The sequence below is a fragment of the Phalaenopsis equestris genome, unplaced genomic scaffold (genome assembly GCF_001263595.1).
Source record: "Phalaenopsis equestris unplaced genomic scaffold, ASM126359v1 Scaffold000180, whole genome shotgun sequence".
Classification (NCBI taxonomy): domain Eukaryota; kingdom Viridiplantae; phylum Streptophyta; class Magnoliopsida; order Asparagales; family Orchidaceae; genus Phalaenopsis; species Phalaenopsis equestris.
Window position 1 is genome coordinate 1,244,731 of NW_018164622.1, and position 15,024 is coordinate 1,259,754.

A 15,024-nucleotide genomic window follows, 5' to 3' on the forward strand; every position below is an offset into this window, starting at 1 on the left:
AAATATAAGAGGGTATGTCTCAATAATAGATTCATCACTTGGTTTACACTCTTCTATTAGCATGCACAACTATATGATTTCAATTACAATATGATCATGCATTGTTATGTTTTTCAAATTACATATTTTGTTCCTAATTCCATCAAAATCAACTCTTTTAGAACCCACTTTTTATAATAGCATTGTTATTATATGATGCATTGACTTCATAAAATTCCACTTAAGGAAAACTAGGCCAATTCCTATTGAGTTTCAGATATTTCGGCAAATCTCCGTCCTAAAGCTTCAACAATGGAGGATGTGCTGACCGACCTTCCGCCGCCATCAAGATTCTTCGATGAAGACCTCGATAACTTCGCCACCCCAACCCCTTCACTCCCCTCCCCTTTCCTCCGCCTCAACCCTAATCGCCCAAATCTCCGCCCTTCTCTCCTCATCATCGCCATCTCCACCCCCTCTCTCTCCCTCCTCCGCCGCATCCCGCACAAAACCCTGATCGGAACCCTAATCCTCCCAGAAAGCCCGCATTCCTCCAAATCCTGCAACATCTACTTCATTGATCGGCCTTCTCCCGCCATACTTGTCGCTGTTCATCACAAAGTCTCCGACGAGAGGTCTCGCGCCGTCGCGAAGGTGCTGTTGGGTGATATCATCGGAGAGAGAGTCCTGATCATGGATTCGATCAAGGCGGAGAATTACAGGAGTTCGGTGAGGGATGAAGCTGCGGGTTTCAAGCTGGAGACGTCGTCGGAGAGAGGCGGAGAGGATCGTTTGGTTCGAGATTGGGAGTACTTGCCATCGGGGAGCGTGATGGGGGGACTTGGAGCGGCGTTGCTCGGGGAGTGTCAGATGAGGGGTTGGAAGGCGACGATGTGCGCAACGTGGCCGGAGAATGGCTGGTCGGTGGCTGCGAAGCTGAGGTATGTAATGAGGGATTTGGGATTTGATGTGGATGGGGATGAGAGTGGGGACGGCGATGGAATCAGGGTTCCTTCTCGCTTCCACTCGGAACTGTATGTTTGAGGTATTTGCTTTGTTTGAGCTTTGAAATTGACTCCTTTTTAGCGGGGTGGATTTGATCTTTTGCTTCAATGAGAAAACCATTGTGTTGTATTTCGGTTCATCTGTTTCAATCAAAATTCGTGCTTTTCTCTTCAATCAAAGATTCAGAGAAGACGAGCCTTTTGAGTGACAGTGTACACGACAATTATGTGGATTTCAATCAAAATTCGTGTTTTTAAATACCCAGGGAGTAAGAGTGAAAAAACAAGATATGCAGAACACATAGTGGCTTTATGGAGATTACAATACTTAAAAACATCTATTAGATAGTACAAACCTAATCTTTGTCTAATCTAAAGCTAGCGATTCAGTGAGACATTGTGATTTTGGAAAATTTACATACTTAACATTTTAGGTGGTGTTTGGTAGCATAGTTCTAAAAAGATTTAGCCATGAAATTAGCATCAATTCAGCCAAACATAAAAAAAAAAAGAACATGAAATCCAATACCCTGTTCAATTGAATTTTTTCGCGTTATGATTTTTCTTTTCACGTTCCATCTCTTTCACGACATAAATCCAAATTTACTAAATTTTATTGCAAGACGGATTTAAGAATTTCTTCCGTCATGCTGCAAGCATCATCTTCATATTCATATCCATCAATATAAATCTGATTTATTGGATTTACTAAATACCGGTTGTAGCCAAACGCCCCCTTATGCATTTACATTTCTTACATTTAAGTTTTCATATTCACACATGTAAGATTTTGGCGTTTTAGTTTTATGCATGAACAGATGTATTTTAATTTTAAGAAATGCTAACAGTGTTATGTTTTATGTGATATCAATGATTTGAGTGTTTTGGTACAAATATGAAAGTTTAGCGAGATATGCACACATAAGAATTGTGTGCCATTTATGTAAATGCGCCTATGATTTCTCACATACCCTGGGGCTTGGCAGTGAACAAGCAACATATGAAGAACACATGGAACACTTTTACACTAAAAGTCAATGCCTGAAAGCAAGTACAAATACCATGGTTATTAATATAATGTCAGTATATTAGATTTTAATCTCAAATAATTTGGTAGTTTGGTCAATTTTTACAGCAAATAAGGATAAAAACTGATGTTACATATTTATTTGATGAAAAAAAAGCTTCCAATTCAATTTTAATAATAATAATAATAATAATAACTTATGGTGCATTCATTGTCCTTCACTTAATTGCTTATTGAGAAACTTTAATATATTTAAGAGTAGAAGACATCAGTTTAGATACATGAATTTTAGATTTTAGAATAAAAGACTATTGATAAGATTTACCATAATACATGAGACACGTGATTAATGAGAATTAGGATTCGATTTTTTTATGGGCAAACGTAAGTGCATATATCGACCAAGTAGCATAGTGTATTAGTAAAGGAAAAAAAAAGGTAATATAGTATATTTGAATATAATATCGTTTCCATGAGGATAAGTTGTAACTTTTGAAAATGAAGTTTAAATACAAGTTGTTAATACTAATTTCTATCGAAAATCAAAAATTTTTTAAAAGATGTTTTTTAGGTTTTCTAAAATAACAAAAACTTCAAAAATACATAACTCTTTTCACTCTATATTATCAAATTTTCATAATATGTGTTTCCTTTATAAACTTACTTCTAATTAAGAACAAAAGTAGTTTGTAGTCTCTATGGATAGGAATCTTAATTTCAAATTTTTTTAATGTTATATATGTCTATGCAATTAGTGGATTTCAAAATCATTTTCTTAATTTTCCTGAGTGATTGTTACTATTCAAAACCAATGTCTATTGTTTTAAATTCTAATTATGGATCTTTCCTATATAGATTAAGACTGTCAATATCATTAACCTATATTAAATGCTAACTAAGAATGTGACCATCATTATTGCTAGATAAAATTAGAAGAAACACAAACAAGCACTTGAATTCAAAGGAAAAGCCCTTAGCCAAACATGCTTTGACAATCCAAACACAAACAAACTTTCATTTCAACACAATTATAAAAATTCAAAAGAAAATGCAACAAAGAAGAAAGCAATACAAAAGAACCAAAATTTAAATAGTTGTAAACAAAAGTAGCTATCTCCAAGTTCTTCTTTTGTTCTTTCTTGCTTCTTCTTTTCTGCACTTGATCAAGTGGTACCCTTTCTCACACCCGCTCCTATACACATACAAACAGTCTACTTTAGACTCCAATAGACTTCTCTAATGTTTTCTGCATTTTTTAATTTATGTCAGCCTAATAATCACCAATCCGTTGTATAAATTTATGATTTTGAAATTCTGGTAGGGTCGTGCGGTCGTCATACTACAACACACTGGATACAACACTGCAACGCTTAATGACGTTGCGACTCCAAACTTTGGGTCTTCTGGTTTCTTGCTCTGTCGATGATAGCGCTGCAGTCTTAGAAGAACTACTCACTATCTAATTGGGTAAATGAATTGGTGTTATTTCCGGGCTTAACAATTTTAGAAGATGGAAAATACTTGGTTAATAACTTTTGGGCTAAATTATTTCAAGTTATAATAGATCGAAGAGGTAATGAATTCAACCGCATTTTTGTTTATCTCTTAGTGAAAAAGGGACTAATCTAAATATAACATCATCATTAGAGACACCGTTGTACTTAAAGAAAGCTGCACAAATCTTCAGGAAACTAGCTATGCGTAGGTTGGTCTCTTCTACGATTGAACCTCCAAATTAGCTATTCTAGACAATTTGGATAATTGGTGGCTTTAACTCAAAGTTGTTTGCATCGATGGCTAGTCTATTTATCTATTTATACTCTGGTGAACTCCTACTAATGAATTGAAAATCTCTAAGTGGTCTAGGTTGATTGTTTTTCTGAGAAGCTTCGTCATATCTCTTAAATTTATTTTATGTTTTTTTTTTTCAAATTTCAAATATTTGTTATGATTTTCTCATGTTCATGATTAAATAACACTAATTCTCTACATTCAATCCTCATACACTAGCTAATTAAAAAGCTTTGATGAACAAAGTAATACAAGAACTAACAAAAATAGTTAAATTTTAACAAGATAACATGGAAACATGTGTCAAATAACATATGACATAAGCATGAATAGCTTAAAAAAAAGAGTTCAGAGCCGCGATGCTGACATAACATCGCACGCTAACATGAACATTACACAACAGATTATGTACTATTGAGTAATAACATAAATCACATACATAATAATAATACTAAAATAAACAGTACAATGCTAAATAAATTTAAATTATAAATGGTTTAAGCTTTAAATTTTATAATCACACTATTATCCCTTACAACGGTGTCAAAAACGTAACCCAAAATTTGCATGGGTAAACACGAGTGTACATGTCGACCAAGTAATATAGTGTATTTGAATATGAGATAATTCCCACTAGGATTAGTTGTAATTTTTGAAAATGATGTTTAAACACCAGCTATTAACCTTAATTTCTATCCAAAACTATAATTTTTTCAAAAGATGATTTTATTTTTGGTTTTCTAAAATGATAAAAATTAAAAAAAAATACAAAATCCTTTTAATTTACAATCTATATTATCAAATTTCCAGAATATGAGTTTCATTTAAAAACTTGTTATTAATCAGGAATAAAAAATAACCTCTAGTCTCTATCAGTAGCTAGAAACCCTAATTTCAAAAATTTCTATGTTATATGTATAGCAATTAGTGGATTTCAAAATTGAATGTTTTTCATTTCCCTAGGTTTTTGTTACAATTCAGAAGTTAAATGTCTATTCTTTCAAATCTTGGTAAGGAATTTTCTGATATAGATTAAGACTTGGTCGATATCGTTATCCTCAACTAAGTTCAAAGCATTATGACAATATATCCTTAAAATTTGACATGTAAATCACAAATTCAAATGAAAGAACAGTCAACCTAGCAGGTTTTCACAATCCAAACACAATGAAACTTTGATTTCACCACAATTATAAAAATTCACAAGGAAATACAACAAAGAATAAAGTAAATACAAAAGAAATGGGATCTAAATAGTTGTAGACCGAAGTAGCCCTCTCCAAGTTCTCATTTTTTTTCTTCCTTGCCTCTTCTTTTCAACACTAGACCAAGTGGTACTCTTTCTCACATTCACTCACACACACATACAAACCCTTTTATACTCCAGTAAAGTTCTCTAATGTTTCTCTGCACTTTTTAAGCCCTATAGTTGCTAATCTCACATCCAAATTTGTGATTTTGAAATGAATAATTGTTCTAGGCCATCGAGCCATGATGCTCTTGGCTAACACTACGACGTTAGAAATTTGACGTTGCGGGGACATGCTCTCTATCTTTTTTGGCTACTTGCTTTGGCTGCGATAGCGTTGTGGTGCTATGGATAGTGGCACTTAGGCTTTGCATCCTAGCATTGCAACATTAAGTATTTGGCGCTGCAACTCTAAGGTCTAGGGAATCTTGTTATTGAAAAAACCAAATATGGCACCTAGCCATGTGGTATGGTGCTGCGGCGCTGCATATAATTTCATCAAATCTTCATGAGTCTTCTTTAAGAGCTATTCCACATAAACACACTTATGCTATATATACTCATCTTATGACAATGAATATCACATCAAAGCTTAAAATTATTATCCTTTTATGTGGAAGGATACAAATACTTCAATAATTTTGTGTGAAGAGGATGGTAACAACTACATATCAAGAGAATGAAGTTGATTTATGTGTGAAACACACATGCTTTCTTCCTTGGAAAATAATATAACTTGATGAAAATTAGTATTTCAGAGAGCTTTAATAATGTTGCTAAGTAATATGAATAACATCTGCTGACATAGTTAAAGGGAAAATAAAATGTCATTAATCAGTAAATAAGAAGAATCATTACTAGTGGATATTGATGCATGCAATATAAACAACAAAATGATGTGATTCACTACATATGCTATTAGGAATTTAATGTCATCAATTTGTTGATAGGTTTTAATGATATTATATAATGTGTTATATGCTATGTAATATGTTTTAATGTTGTGATGTTTATATTCGACTATTTAATAAATTGTGATGCATGATATTTTTTTTTATAACTTCTATTCAATCATGCCTCGCTAAATGTGACTCAACAGTCATTTATTTTTGAATTAAATTTTAGTTTATATCTCTATAATCGCTCATATCAAACATCTTGAGTAGCGCTGTCAAAACGGCTCGTTGTTCGCGAACATCTTATGTTTGGCTCGTTAAGTAATTCATATTCGATTCTTTCACTGAGCAAATGCGCCGAACATGAATAAAATTTTGTTCGTTCGTGTTTGACTCGTGTGTGTGCATATATATATATATAATGAATTGTATTTTTAAATAATTTAATTAACTACAAAGCTACAAAGATTTATAATCAATTAAAATTACTAATTAAAAATATATTAAATTCTATTTAAACAAATATTTTAATATAATTAACAAAATTTAAAACTCACCGTTCCCTTAACATTCTATGATTGTGTGATTTGAGTTGCTAAAATAGTTCATTGTCGGTGAATAGCTCTTGTTCAGCTCAATAGACAAGTGAGTTAATAACAAATAAATTTTTTAGCTCGATATATAAATAAGCTGAATACGAACAATGATATTTTTTAACAAGTCGAGTCTGAACTAGCTCAAACGCGACTCGTTTACACCCCTAACGACTGCATATGTGACTAGTGTCGTCAAAATGGTTTTTTGTTTGCAAACAACTCATGTTCGACTCACTAAGCAAACCAACCGAACACAAACAAACTTTTTGTGTTCTAAATATAACGAGCCGAACACGAACAATGATATTTTTCAACGAGCAGAACACGAACAAACTTTTTGTGTTCTAAATATAACAAACCAAATACGAACAATGATATTTTTGAACGAGCCGAACACGAGCTGAGCCCAGCTCGCTCGTCTTTGGCTCGTTTACACCCCTAATCCTGAGACTTGAGTGTCAAATACTAAGTCAAAGAAATCTAATGCTTTTCTACGAGTCAATCTATGAACCCATCAACTCGGCGAAACAACATCTAAAATAGTTCCGCCGATCTACACATTACTACATATAATCATATAATTTTACAAAATTTTTACCAAACATTTTATAAATAATATGACTAGTATCATTAATAATTCAAAAACTTATTGTTGTATGAATAAGATTTACTCGATTTAACAAAAGAAAAATAACATAAAAAATAAATACCACAATTATTCGAATTAATTAAATGTACTCTAACTTATATATAAATAAATCAAGGTAAATTATTCATGAGATCTACTATTTTATTATGAACAAAAAGAGAAATCTGTACCATATATAACAAATCAATGGTAAGACCCATAACTATATAAAATGTCTAGAGACCCAACATAAATAACAAGTATAAGATATGCTTATCTATTAATAAATAATAATTAACTAACTCTAAATAAATGAGCAATACAAATATTCTAATTTATCTGTAATGTTGGGATCTATAAATCGAAGTAGAAAAATGAAAAGAACACAAGAGATTTATGAGGTTTCACAAATTGTGCCTACGGTCATTCATAGCATTACTCTCACTTCCCTCTTCGTTGCGGGTTGGTTATTCGTCAGTACGGGTTTAGCTTACGATGTTTTTGGAAGTCCTCGGCCAAATGAGTCTTTCACAGAGAGCAGACAACGGATTCCATTCAGAACTTTTTTTATTCTTTGGTGGAACAACTCGATGAATTGAGTCAATCCTTTTTTTGGCTCCCAATGACCATAGATCGAACCTATCCAATTTTGACAGTGCGATGGTTGGCTGTTCACAGACTGGCTGTACCTACTGTTCCCAATGGTTGGCTGTTCATCGGGAGCAGAGCGGCAATATTACTATTCAAAAAAAGTTCAGTACACACCCATAGGGCTACACATCAGATTTATAGATAAAACCCATGAAAAAGGACATAAATACCTCTGTATCGTACATGAATTCAATAACCCCATGAAAAATGACATAAATACGCTCGCTCGCTTCGTTGGCTGGCTCCGCTCTGCTTGCTCGCTCCGTTCCGCTTCAGCATCTATCCCTTATCTGGTATATGAGTCATATCTAACATGATCATCTGATTTCATTATAGGTATATGGTTCAAAATATGAATAATTTTTCCAAACGTAGATAACAAAATGTACAAAATCTTTAATCTTCAATATATAATGAGAGGAGAAATAGAAGGTTTGTCTTAGAACTTTATCATGTAGAATTATTACTCGCTAATCATTATTATTTTGGATGAAAAGGGTGCTGAGAATGGAAAGTGTTAAGCAAGTCCTTACTCAAAATTTTATTTACATAATGCCCCAAAATGCCTTTAACTATTAAGAATATTTTAGCCTAAATCAAACTTTAAAGTATTCTAAAAAAAATGAATAAATGTATTATTCAATTCTCGATATCACATAGGAGGTGCAAATGAGCCAAGCTGGCTTGTGAGCCGGCTAGTTAACGAGCTCACAAGCTGAGCTCATCCAGTCATGAGCTCGAGCTCAAGCTCAAACTAGAGCTCATTTATTGCTCGTCCTGGCTCAGCTCGTTTGCTCACGAGCCTACTCGATTAACTTATCGTTAGTCATTTCAATATATTTCCCAATGAGTTGTCACTGCCACCTCAGCTTTTCTCCTCCAGACAAAAAAATTTTTAGGTTAAACTCACGCTGAGGAGCCAACTGCTATCAATATGAGTGAAGTTGAGCAATTCGACCCGAGCTCAAAGTTCAGACTCACAATTTGACAAACGAGCGGAGCTCTCCTGCTCATTTCCCGCAACCCCAAAATGGAATCCCCCCTCCCGCTTTCCATATCCCGCCACTCCAAACAAAAAACTGGATTCGATGAACGCTGCCTGTAAGGTTTAGAGCTTCTCTTGTTGTGCTCGAGCTGCACATTTATCATCCCGCCACCCTTACAGGTAAACGCCGTTATTCTCTATCACCTCATCCTCTGCAACTCGCTCTCGTTTCCTCTCTCAAGTATCGAGCTTGGAACCCCTCTCTGCTTCATTCGCTCTCTCCTAACTGGGAAATTGGCAAGAAGCAAAGGGGCTCTCCTCTCCGATCAAATCTCCGCCCCCAATCTCCTCTGCTAGTTTTTTTTTTTGGGCGCATATTAGGGTTTCTGATGTTTCTTTCTGATCAAAACTTGGAATCCTACCGAGAACTTTAGGTGAGAAGAAGATTATAAAACTGTGCCAAATGCCGAGCGTGAAGCGGGGCGAGATTGAAATTGGTGGCGAGGAGGACGGCGATGGGGCTGTAAGGAGCCGTCGCAAGAACCGGAAAGTGGATATCTTCTTTCAAGTTTGTAGCGGCGTTGTGGAAGAATCAACAAACTGTAAAAAAGGGAGTTCTGGCGATAAAAGAGACATTTTTATCGCCTCCGCGGAATCTAATTCCCTAGCATTGATCAGGGAAGAGGACTACCATAGTGCTTGCAGAAACTTTCGTGTTAAGAAGTACTCTGCCTCGCGAAGGGCTCTCACTTGTTTTGTGGGAGTGGGAGATCCTGCGAGTTTTTATTCTGAGGCAGTCTGTAAGGAGGCCAATTTTCGTAAGGAGATAGCTGAAAGACGGAAAGATTACTTTTTTCCAGAGGATTTCGGTTTAGGGGATGTGGTTTGGGCGAAATCAGGGAAGAAGTATCCTGCATGGCCTGCTGTTGTCATTAATCCAATGCAGCAAGCTCCAGCTATGGTGCTCAATTCCTGCATTCCCGGAGCTCTTTGTGTGATGTTTTTTGGGTTCTCTGGAAATGGAAGAGAAAGGGTACTTCTTTTTGTCTCTACGTGAATTATAATTCTTGATTTCATGTATTTCTTTTTATTTTGCTTTTCATGGGCAGGACTATGGCTGGGTGAAACAAGGGATGCTATTTCCATTCATAGATTATTTGGATAAGTTAGTAGCTTTTGCTCCGAAACCATGAAATTTTCTATTTTTAGTAGTTTTCGTTTCCAACTTTCAGTTCTTTTTTGTGTCAGGTTTCAAGGGCAGACTCAGCTCTACAAGAGCAAACCCAGTGATTTCCGTATGGCTATTGAGGAAGCCTTCTTAGCTGAGCATGCTTTTGTAGGAACTGAAGTTGATGGAATGAGTATGATTGGGCAAGTGGCGTACAATCAATCTGTTCTTAGTGGGATCCAAGAAGCTACTGGTTCAAACCATGACTTGGAATGTGATTCAGAAATACAGGCAAGATGATTGCATTTGACGGGGCATTTACATACATACCACTCAATTCCTATGTATTTTCATATCTAACACCTAATTAAACTTTACTTTTTTACTTTTATATTACCGAAATCTTTCATGTCATATAAAAAATACCACTATTTTAACTTTCAAAGGTGAAATACACCTTTTCATGTATAGGTAACGTGGTATATATGTAAAAATTTAAGCTTAGGTGTTAGATATATAAATTCGAAGGAATTGAGTTGATGCATGTAAATCTTCCTTCTTTTTATTTATTATAAGAGCAACTGATATCATACAGCTATAATTCTGTGGAGTAGAGTAATATGTGAAGTAAGCAGTTATCCAGCAAGATTAAGTTTTTAAAACCTAAAATTTTGTAATTTAGTTGGCTGAAATTAAGTATTTACAGCCTATTTTTTATATTGGTTGTGGAGCTTCAGTAGAATGTTTGGCCTTCGGTTTTGATCATTTGTTTTGTTATTTTAATATTTTCAGAATAAATTTATGAACTTAATCAATACAATAGCACAATGCAATTATAGACGTAAAATATAACAAATTATATTTTTAGATTTTCAACTGTCAGAGTTTATGATTCTAGCATTTTTGGGCTTGGACTGAAAAGCTAGCGGTTTGACATATGTGATGCAACATCAATTATGAGAAAACTTTTGGGGGAACAATGACGGTAGTGGAGGGATTGGGCTGATAGCATTTTGAGGCCATGTCATATTAGTTCACTCTCTTTTTGTACTTATTTCTTAGACATAGTGAATTTAACTCCTAGACTAGTGGTTTCTTACCATTTAGGAATTTCCGAGTAATTTTTGGCGTTGTTTGGTAGCATATTATTAATAGGATTTAGCGATGTATTTAGCTTAAATTCAACCAAACACCAAAAAATTAAACATCAAATCCAACACTCCGTTGAATTGAATTTTCTTGCATTCTGTTTGTTTTTCCTTACGTACCGTCTTTTTTCTCAACGTAAATCCAAATTTATTAGATCCTATTGGGAGGCGAATTTATTCCAACATCGTTCGCAAACTCTGCCGTCAAAGATAAATCCGGATTTATTGATTTGATAAATCCTACTTGCCGTAAATTTAAGTTGCAACCAAATAACGTCTTAGTGTTCCTGGATTTATGTTTTGTGGCCTATTATTTGTCATTATTATTTCAATCTGGTATTAGGGAGCGAATTCATATTTGGTTTTGATGATTGCAACCATGAAATGCGATATTTCCACAATTGGATTGCAACATCATATTTATGTTATGGCTGGTCAAGATGCGGGCTGTAATTGAATGTATAGATTTGCATAATTTGCTGTTATTGTTTGAAAAGATGACTTCAAGTTGGTCACTAGAGGAAAAGCAATGCAAAAATAAGAAGCTCAATCCTAAATTCATTTTCATCTATTAAATCAAAATTGTGGGGCGTTTGTAAAGGAGAAAATAGTTGCTGCGTTGTGGTTGTAGTTGGAGCAACCAATAGTCCAACCTGTAAATTACACCTAAAGAATTAACTATATTCTTGCCTTTTGATAAAATATGTGTCTAGAAGATCAACTAATCGTTTTAAGGAAATCATTTTTTATTTGAAAACGATGAAAGCTTAGTACGATGAAGAAGATTTAGGGTTCTCAATATTTATGTTGCTTTCTCACATTCATTCTGGGACTCTATTTTCTATAACTTAGTGCTCTTACTTGAATGAATTTTACGAGGCTCTATTTTTTAAGAAGTTGAAACATCTTATAATTGGATATAAAGCTCAGGCAGAAAGCTTTTTGGTTCGAGAGCAAACTTAAGAGAAGAATTTTGATGCTGAAGGGAAGGTAAAAAATCTAATATTAGGAGAAATTTTATAAAGACTACAAGAAGAAGGGATATATCAAATTTGAATGCTAAAAGCTGTAGTATAAGGAGAAGGCTACTGATAATTAAAAGTGAAAACAACCAAAAAATTCTTGTAAAGCCTATGTTGTGAAAGATCATAGTGATGGAGAACTCTTTAGTTGCTTATAATGGTGACTTCAAATATTTTGAGGATTAGATTTTTTATTCTGGTTGCACATTTATATGTGTCCTCGTAGTGTCTAGTTTTCACTATATGAAATGGTGACTACAGGGTGATGTTTTGTTGTGATATGAAAGTTTGGGTGTTCTTTTTGAAGCAAAAGATTTGTGTTTTGGTCACATTCAAAGAATGGAATATTATAATTAAGTAGTTGAAATGGAAGTAAATTAATCATTTTTGCACTGAAATGGCTTTAAGTTTTATTCTGATGAGTTTAGTACTTTTTGCAAGTAAGAAGGGATTGCGACATTTAACAATTCATCATGCGAGAATGGTGTGGCAAAGAAAAGGAAGAAGGCTGATGGAGAAATTATGTTGCATGCCTTCTAATTTTTGGTTTTCTGAGTTTTTTTTGGATTGAAGCAGCATCCACAGTTTATTTATTTGTTATTCATTCTCCTTCAGCTATTATTGGCAATAGACTACAAGAGATATGGCCTGGTACTCATACAAATTGTACGAAATTCAAGATATTTGGATGTCTTGTTTATGCTTATGTTGATAATGGCAAGCTGGAACTTAGATCTATGAAGGTTATTTTTCTTAACTATATGTCAGAGGTTAAGATATTTAAGTTATATTTTAAAAAAAGTGGAAATATCATAATCAATAGAAAACTTAGCTTTGATGAAGCTGCCATGCTTTATGATTTACCTCCTAAAGCTCCTTGTACGGTATATGAATAGAAATCAATCATGTAGCCGGAGTTTCAGATTGGGTAAAAATCTATACCAAGGTCTGCATCTTTGTCTAACTTAGAGGTATAGAATAGCATTGCTCCAGCAGCAGCAGCAGCACCAACACCCACAATATTTTCTGTTGCAAAAAATAGTCCTATGAGAGAAATTAGAGCTCCTCAGAGGTGCGAACAAGTTGGTTTTGTTACTTATGCCTCGATTCTGGTTGAAAGTTTTGAACCCAGTCCAAGGCAATTAGTTTTAATAATTTTATCAGATTGATAATTACCATACAAGAGATAAAATCTCTATAAAGAATGACACATGGGACATAGTGAGGCTGGCTAAGAATAAGAATGTTGTTTGTTGTAAATGTGTGTTCAAATGAAAGTGAAAAACTCCACGAGATGAAGAACATATGTACAAGGCATGTCTTATTGCAAAGGGTTACAATCAAGTTCCAAGTGTAGACTGCTTGCAAAGGGTTACAATCAAGTTCCAAGTGTAGACTTTACACGCGGTTTTCTCCAATTGTGAAGTATATTTGAATTTGAGCTTTATTTGGTATTATAGTTATACATGATTTTGAGCTTGAATAGTTGGATGCGAATGCAATATTCTTACAGGTTTTATAGCATTTGGAATGTGGAGAATATGAGGATGACATTTGCTTGTATCAACTAGAAGGTTTTATAGCATTTGGAATGGAATGCTACATGTTCTTGTTGAAAAATTTTTTTTCTGGCCTGAAATAGTCTCCCAAAATTTTGGTTGAGTTCGATTTGCACATTGTTAGTCTCTTTGTGTTACCTTGTATTTGCTTAGGTTGACATTGGTGTTGCCTTTTCTTAGTGCAAATTTGTTCTCTCTGATTCTATTTATATTTAAGGAAGCCATCTAAAAGCAAAATAACCGTATTTAGTATGATAATACGAGAATTTCATTCTGAAAAATTTTCAAAGTAGCAGTTTCCCTTGCTTGAACATAATTTTGCCATTTTACTACTAATTTTTCATCTTACACAGTAGCAGTTTCCCTTGCTTGAACATCATTTTGCCATTTTACTACTAATTTTTCATCTTACACTTAGCTTCTTGATCACTGCAATTTGTTTTTTTTTACCTTAATATGCTGAGATGTTCGGTTTACAAGATTACGTTTTTCATTTTAGAGCAAGGACAAATTGGGACCTCGATGTAAAAGTTGTGGATTGATTCTTCAATCCAAAAGCACAAAGAAGATGAAGCTGATGTCTGAACAATTGGTCTGTCGGCACTGCGCTAAGGTATTAAGCACTCTTTCATTGACCTAATTAAGGAAATCCCAAGAATATCAATGTTGAGAAAAGTCGTGTTGCAATCATCTTCTCAAGTTTTAAATATTTAGGAAGATTTACATACATAACACTCAAGTCTTATGTATTTACATATCTGCTAAATATTTAGGAAGATTTACATACATACCACTCAAGTCTTATGTATTTACATATCTGGCACCTAAACTTTAATTTTTACATATATGTCCCCTTGTGCATGAAAAAGTGTATTTCACTTTTTAAACAGTCAAATAGTGGTATTATTTTTGATGTGATAAGAAAGATTTGGGTGGTATAAATGTAAAAATAAATGTTTAGCTGTTAGATATACAAAAATAAAAGAATTGGGTGGTATGTATGTAAACACCCCTTTATTTTATGCTGTCACTCACAATTTTGCAGTTGTTGAGGTCAAAACAATATTGTGGCATATGCAAGAAGATTTGGCATCACACGGATGGTGGTAGTTGGGTAAGTTGAATTACTTGGAAGTCGTTTTAGATTACTTTTTTTTTTTCTTTTTATTTTTCGTTTTAATTTTTTATGTTTATGTTTTGATTTGAAATAAAACATGCTCAGTTGTGATAGTTTTTTTTTTTAATATTTAAACTATCTAAAATTTATTTTTTTGTGTTTTCAAAAATAAGTTGATTTATATTAAAAAAAAGCAAAAACTAT

General features: G+C 34.0%; 2 protein-coding genes across 6 annotated transcripts in view; both read left to right on the top strand.

Moving 5' to 3' along the window:
• Positions 1–209: 209 nt before the first annotated feature.
• LOC110022285 lies at positions 210–1,192 on the top strand. The gene has a single exon (XM_020721152.1). The coding sequence runs from the start codon at positions 292–294 to the stop codon at positions 1,021–1,023; it is 732 nt and encodes a 243-aa protein (XP_020576811.1). The 5' UTR covers positions 210–291; the 3' UTR covers positions 1,024–1,192.
• Positions 1,193–8,693: 7,501 nt separating this feature from the next.
• LOC110022283 (histone-lysine N-methyltransferase ATX4-like) overlaps positions 8,694–15,024 on the top strand; it is a 30,545-nt gene continuing 24,214 nt past the window's right edge. For 3 of the 5 annotated variants that reach the window (XR_002293762.1, XM_020721150.1, XM_020721149.1), the window contains exons 1-5: positions 8,695–9,839; positions 9,916–9,971; positions 10,055–10,265; positions 14,203–14,316; positions 14,749–14,817. Coding sequence is in view for 4 of the 5 variants with exons in the window: in XM_020721150.1 (XP_020576809.1) it covers positions 9,270–9,839; positions 9,916–9,971; positions 10,055–10,265; positions 14,203–14,316; positions 14,749–14,817 (1,020 nt within the window). In the remaining variant the exon portion in view is untranslated. Of the gene's footprint in view, positions 9,840–9,915; positions 9,972–10,054; positions 10,266–14,202; positions 14,317–14,748; positions 14,818–15,024 lie in introns of all 5 variants that reach the window. The other 2 variants (XM_020721148.1, XM_020721151.1) reach the window with 2 other exon arrangements.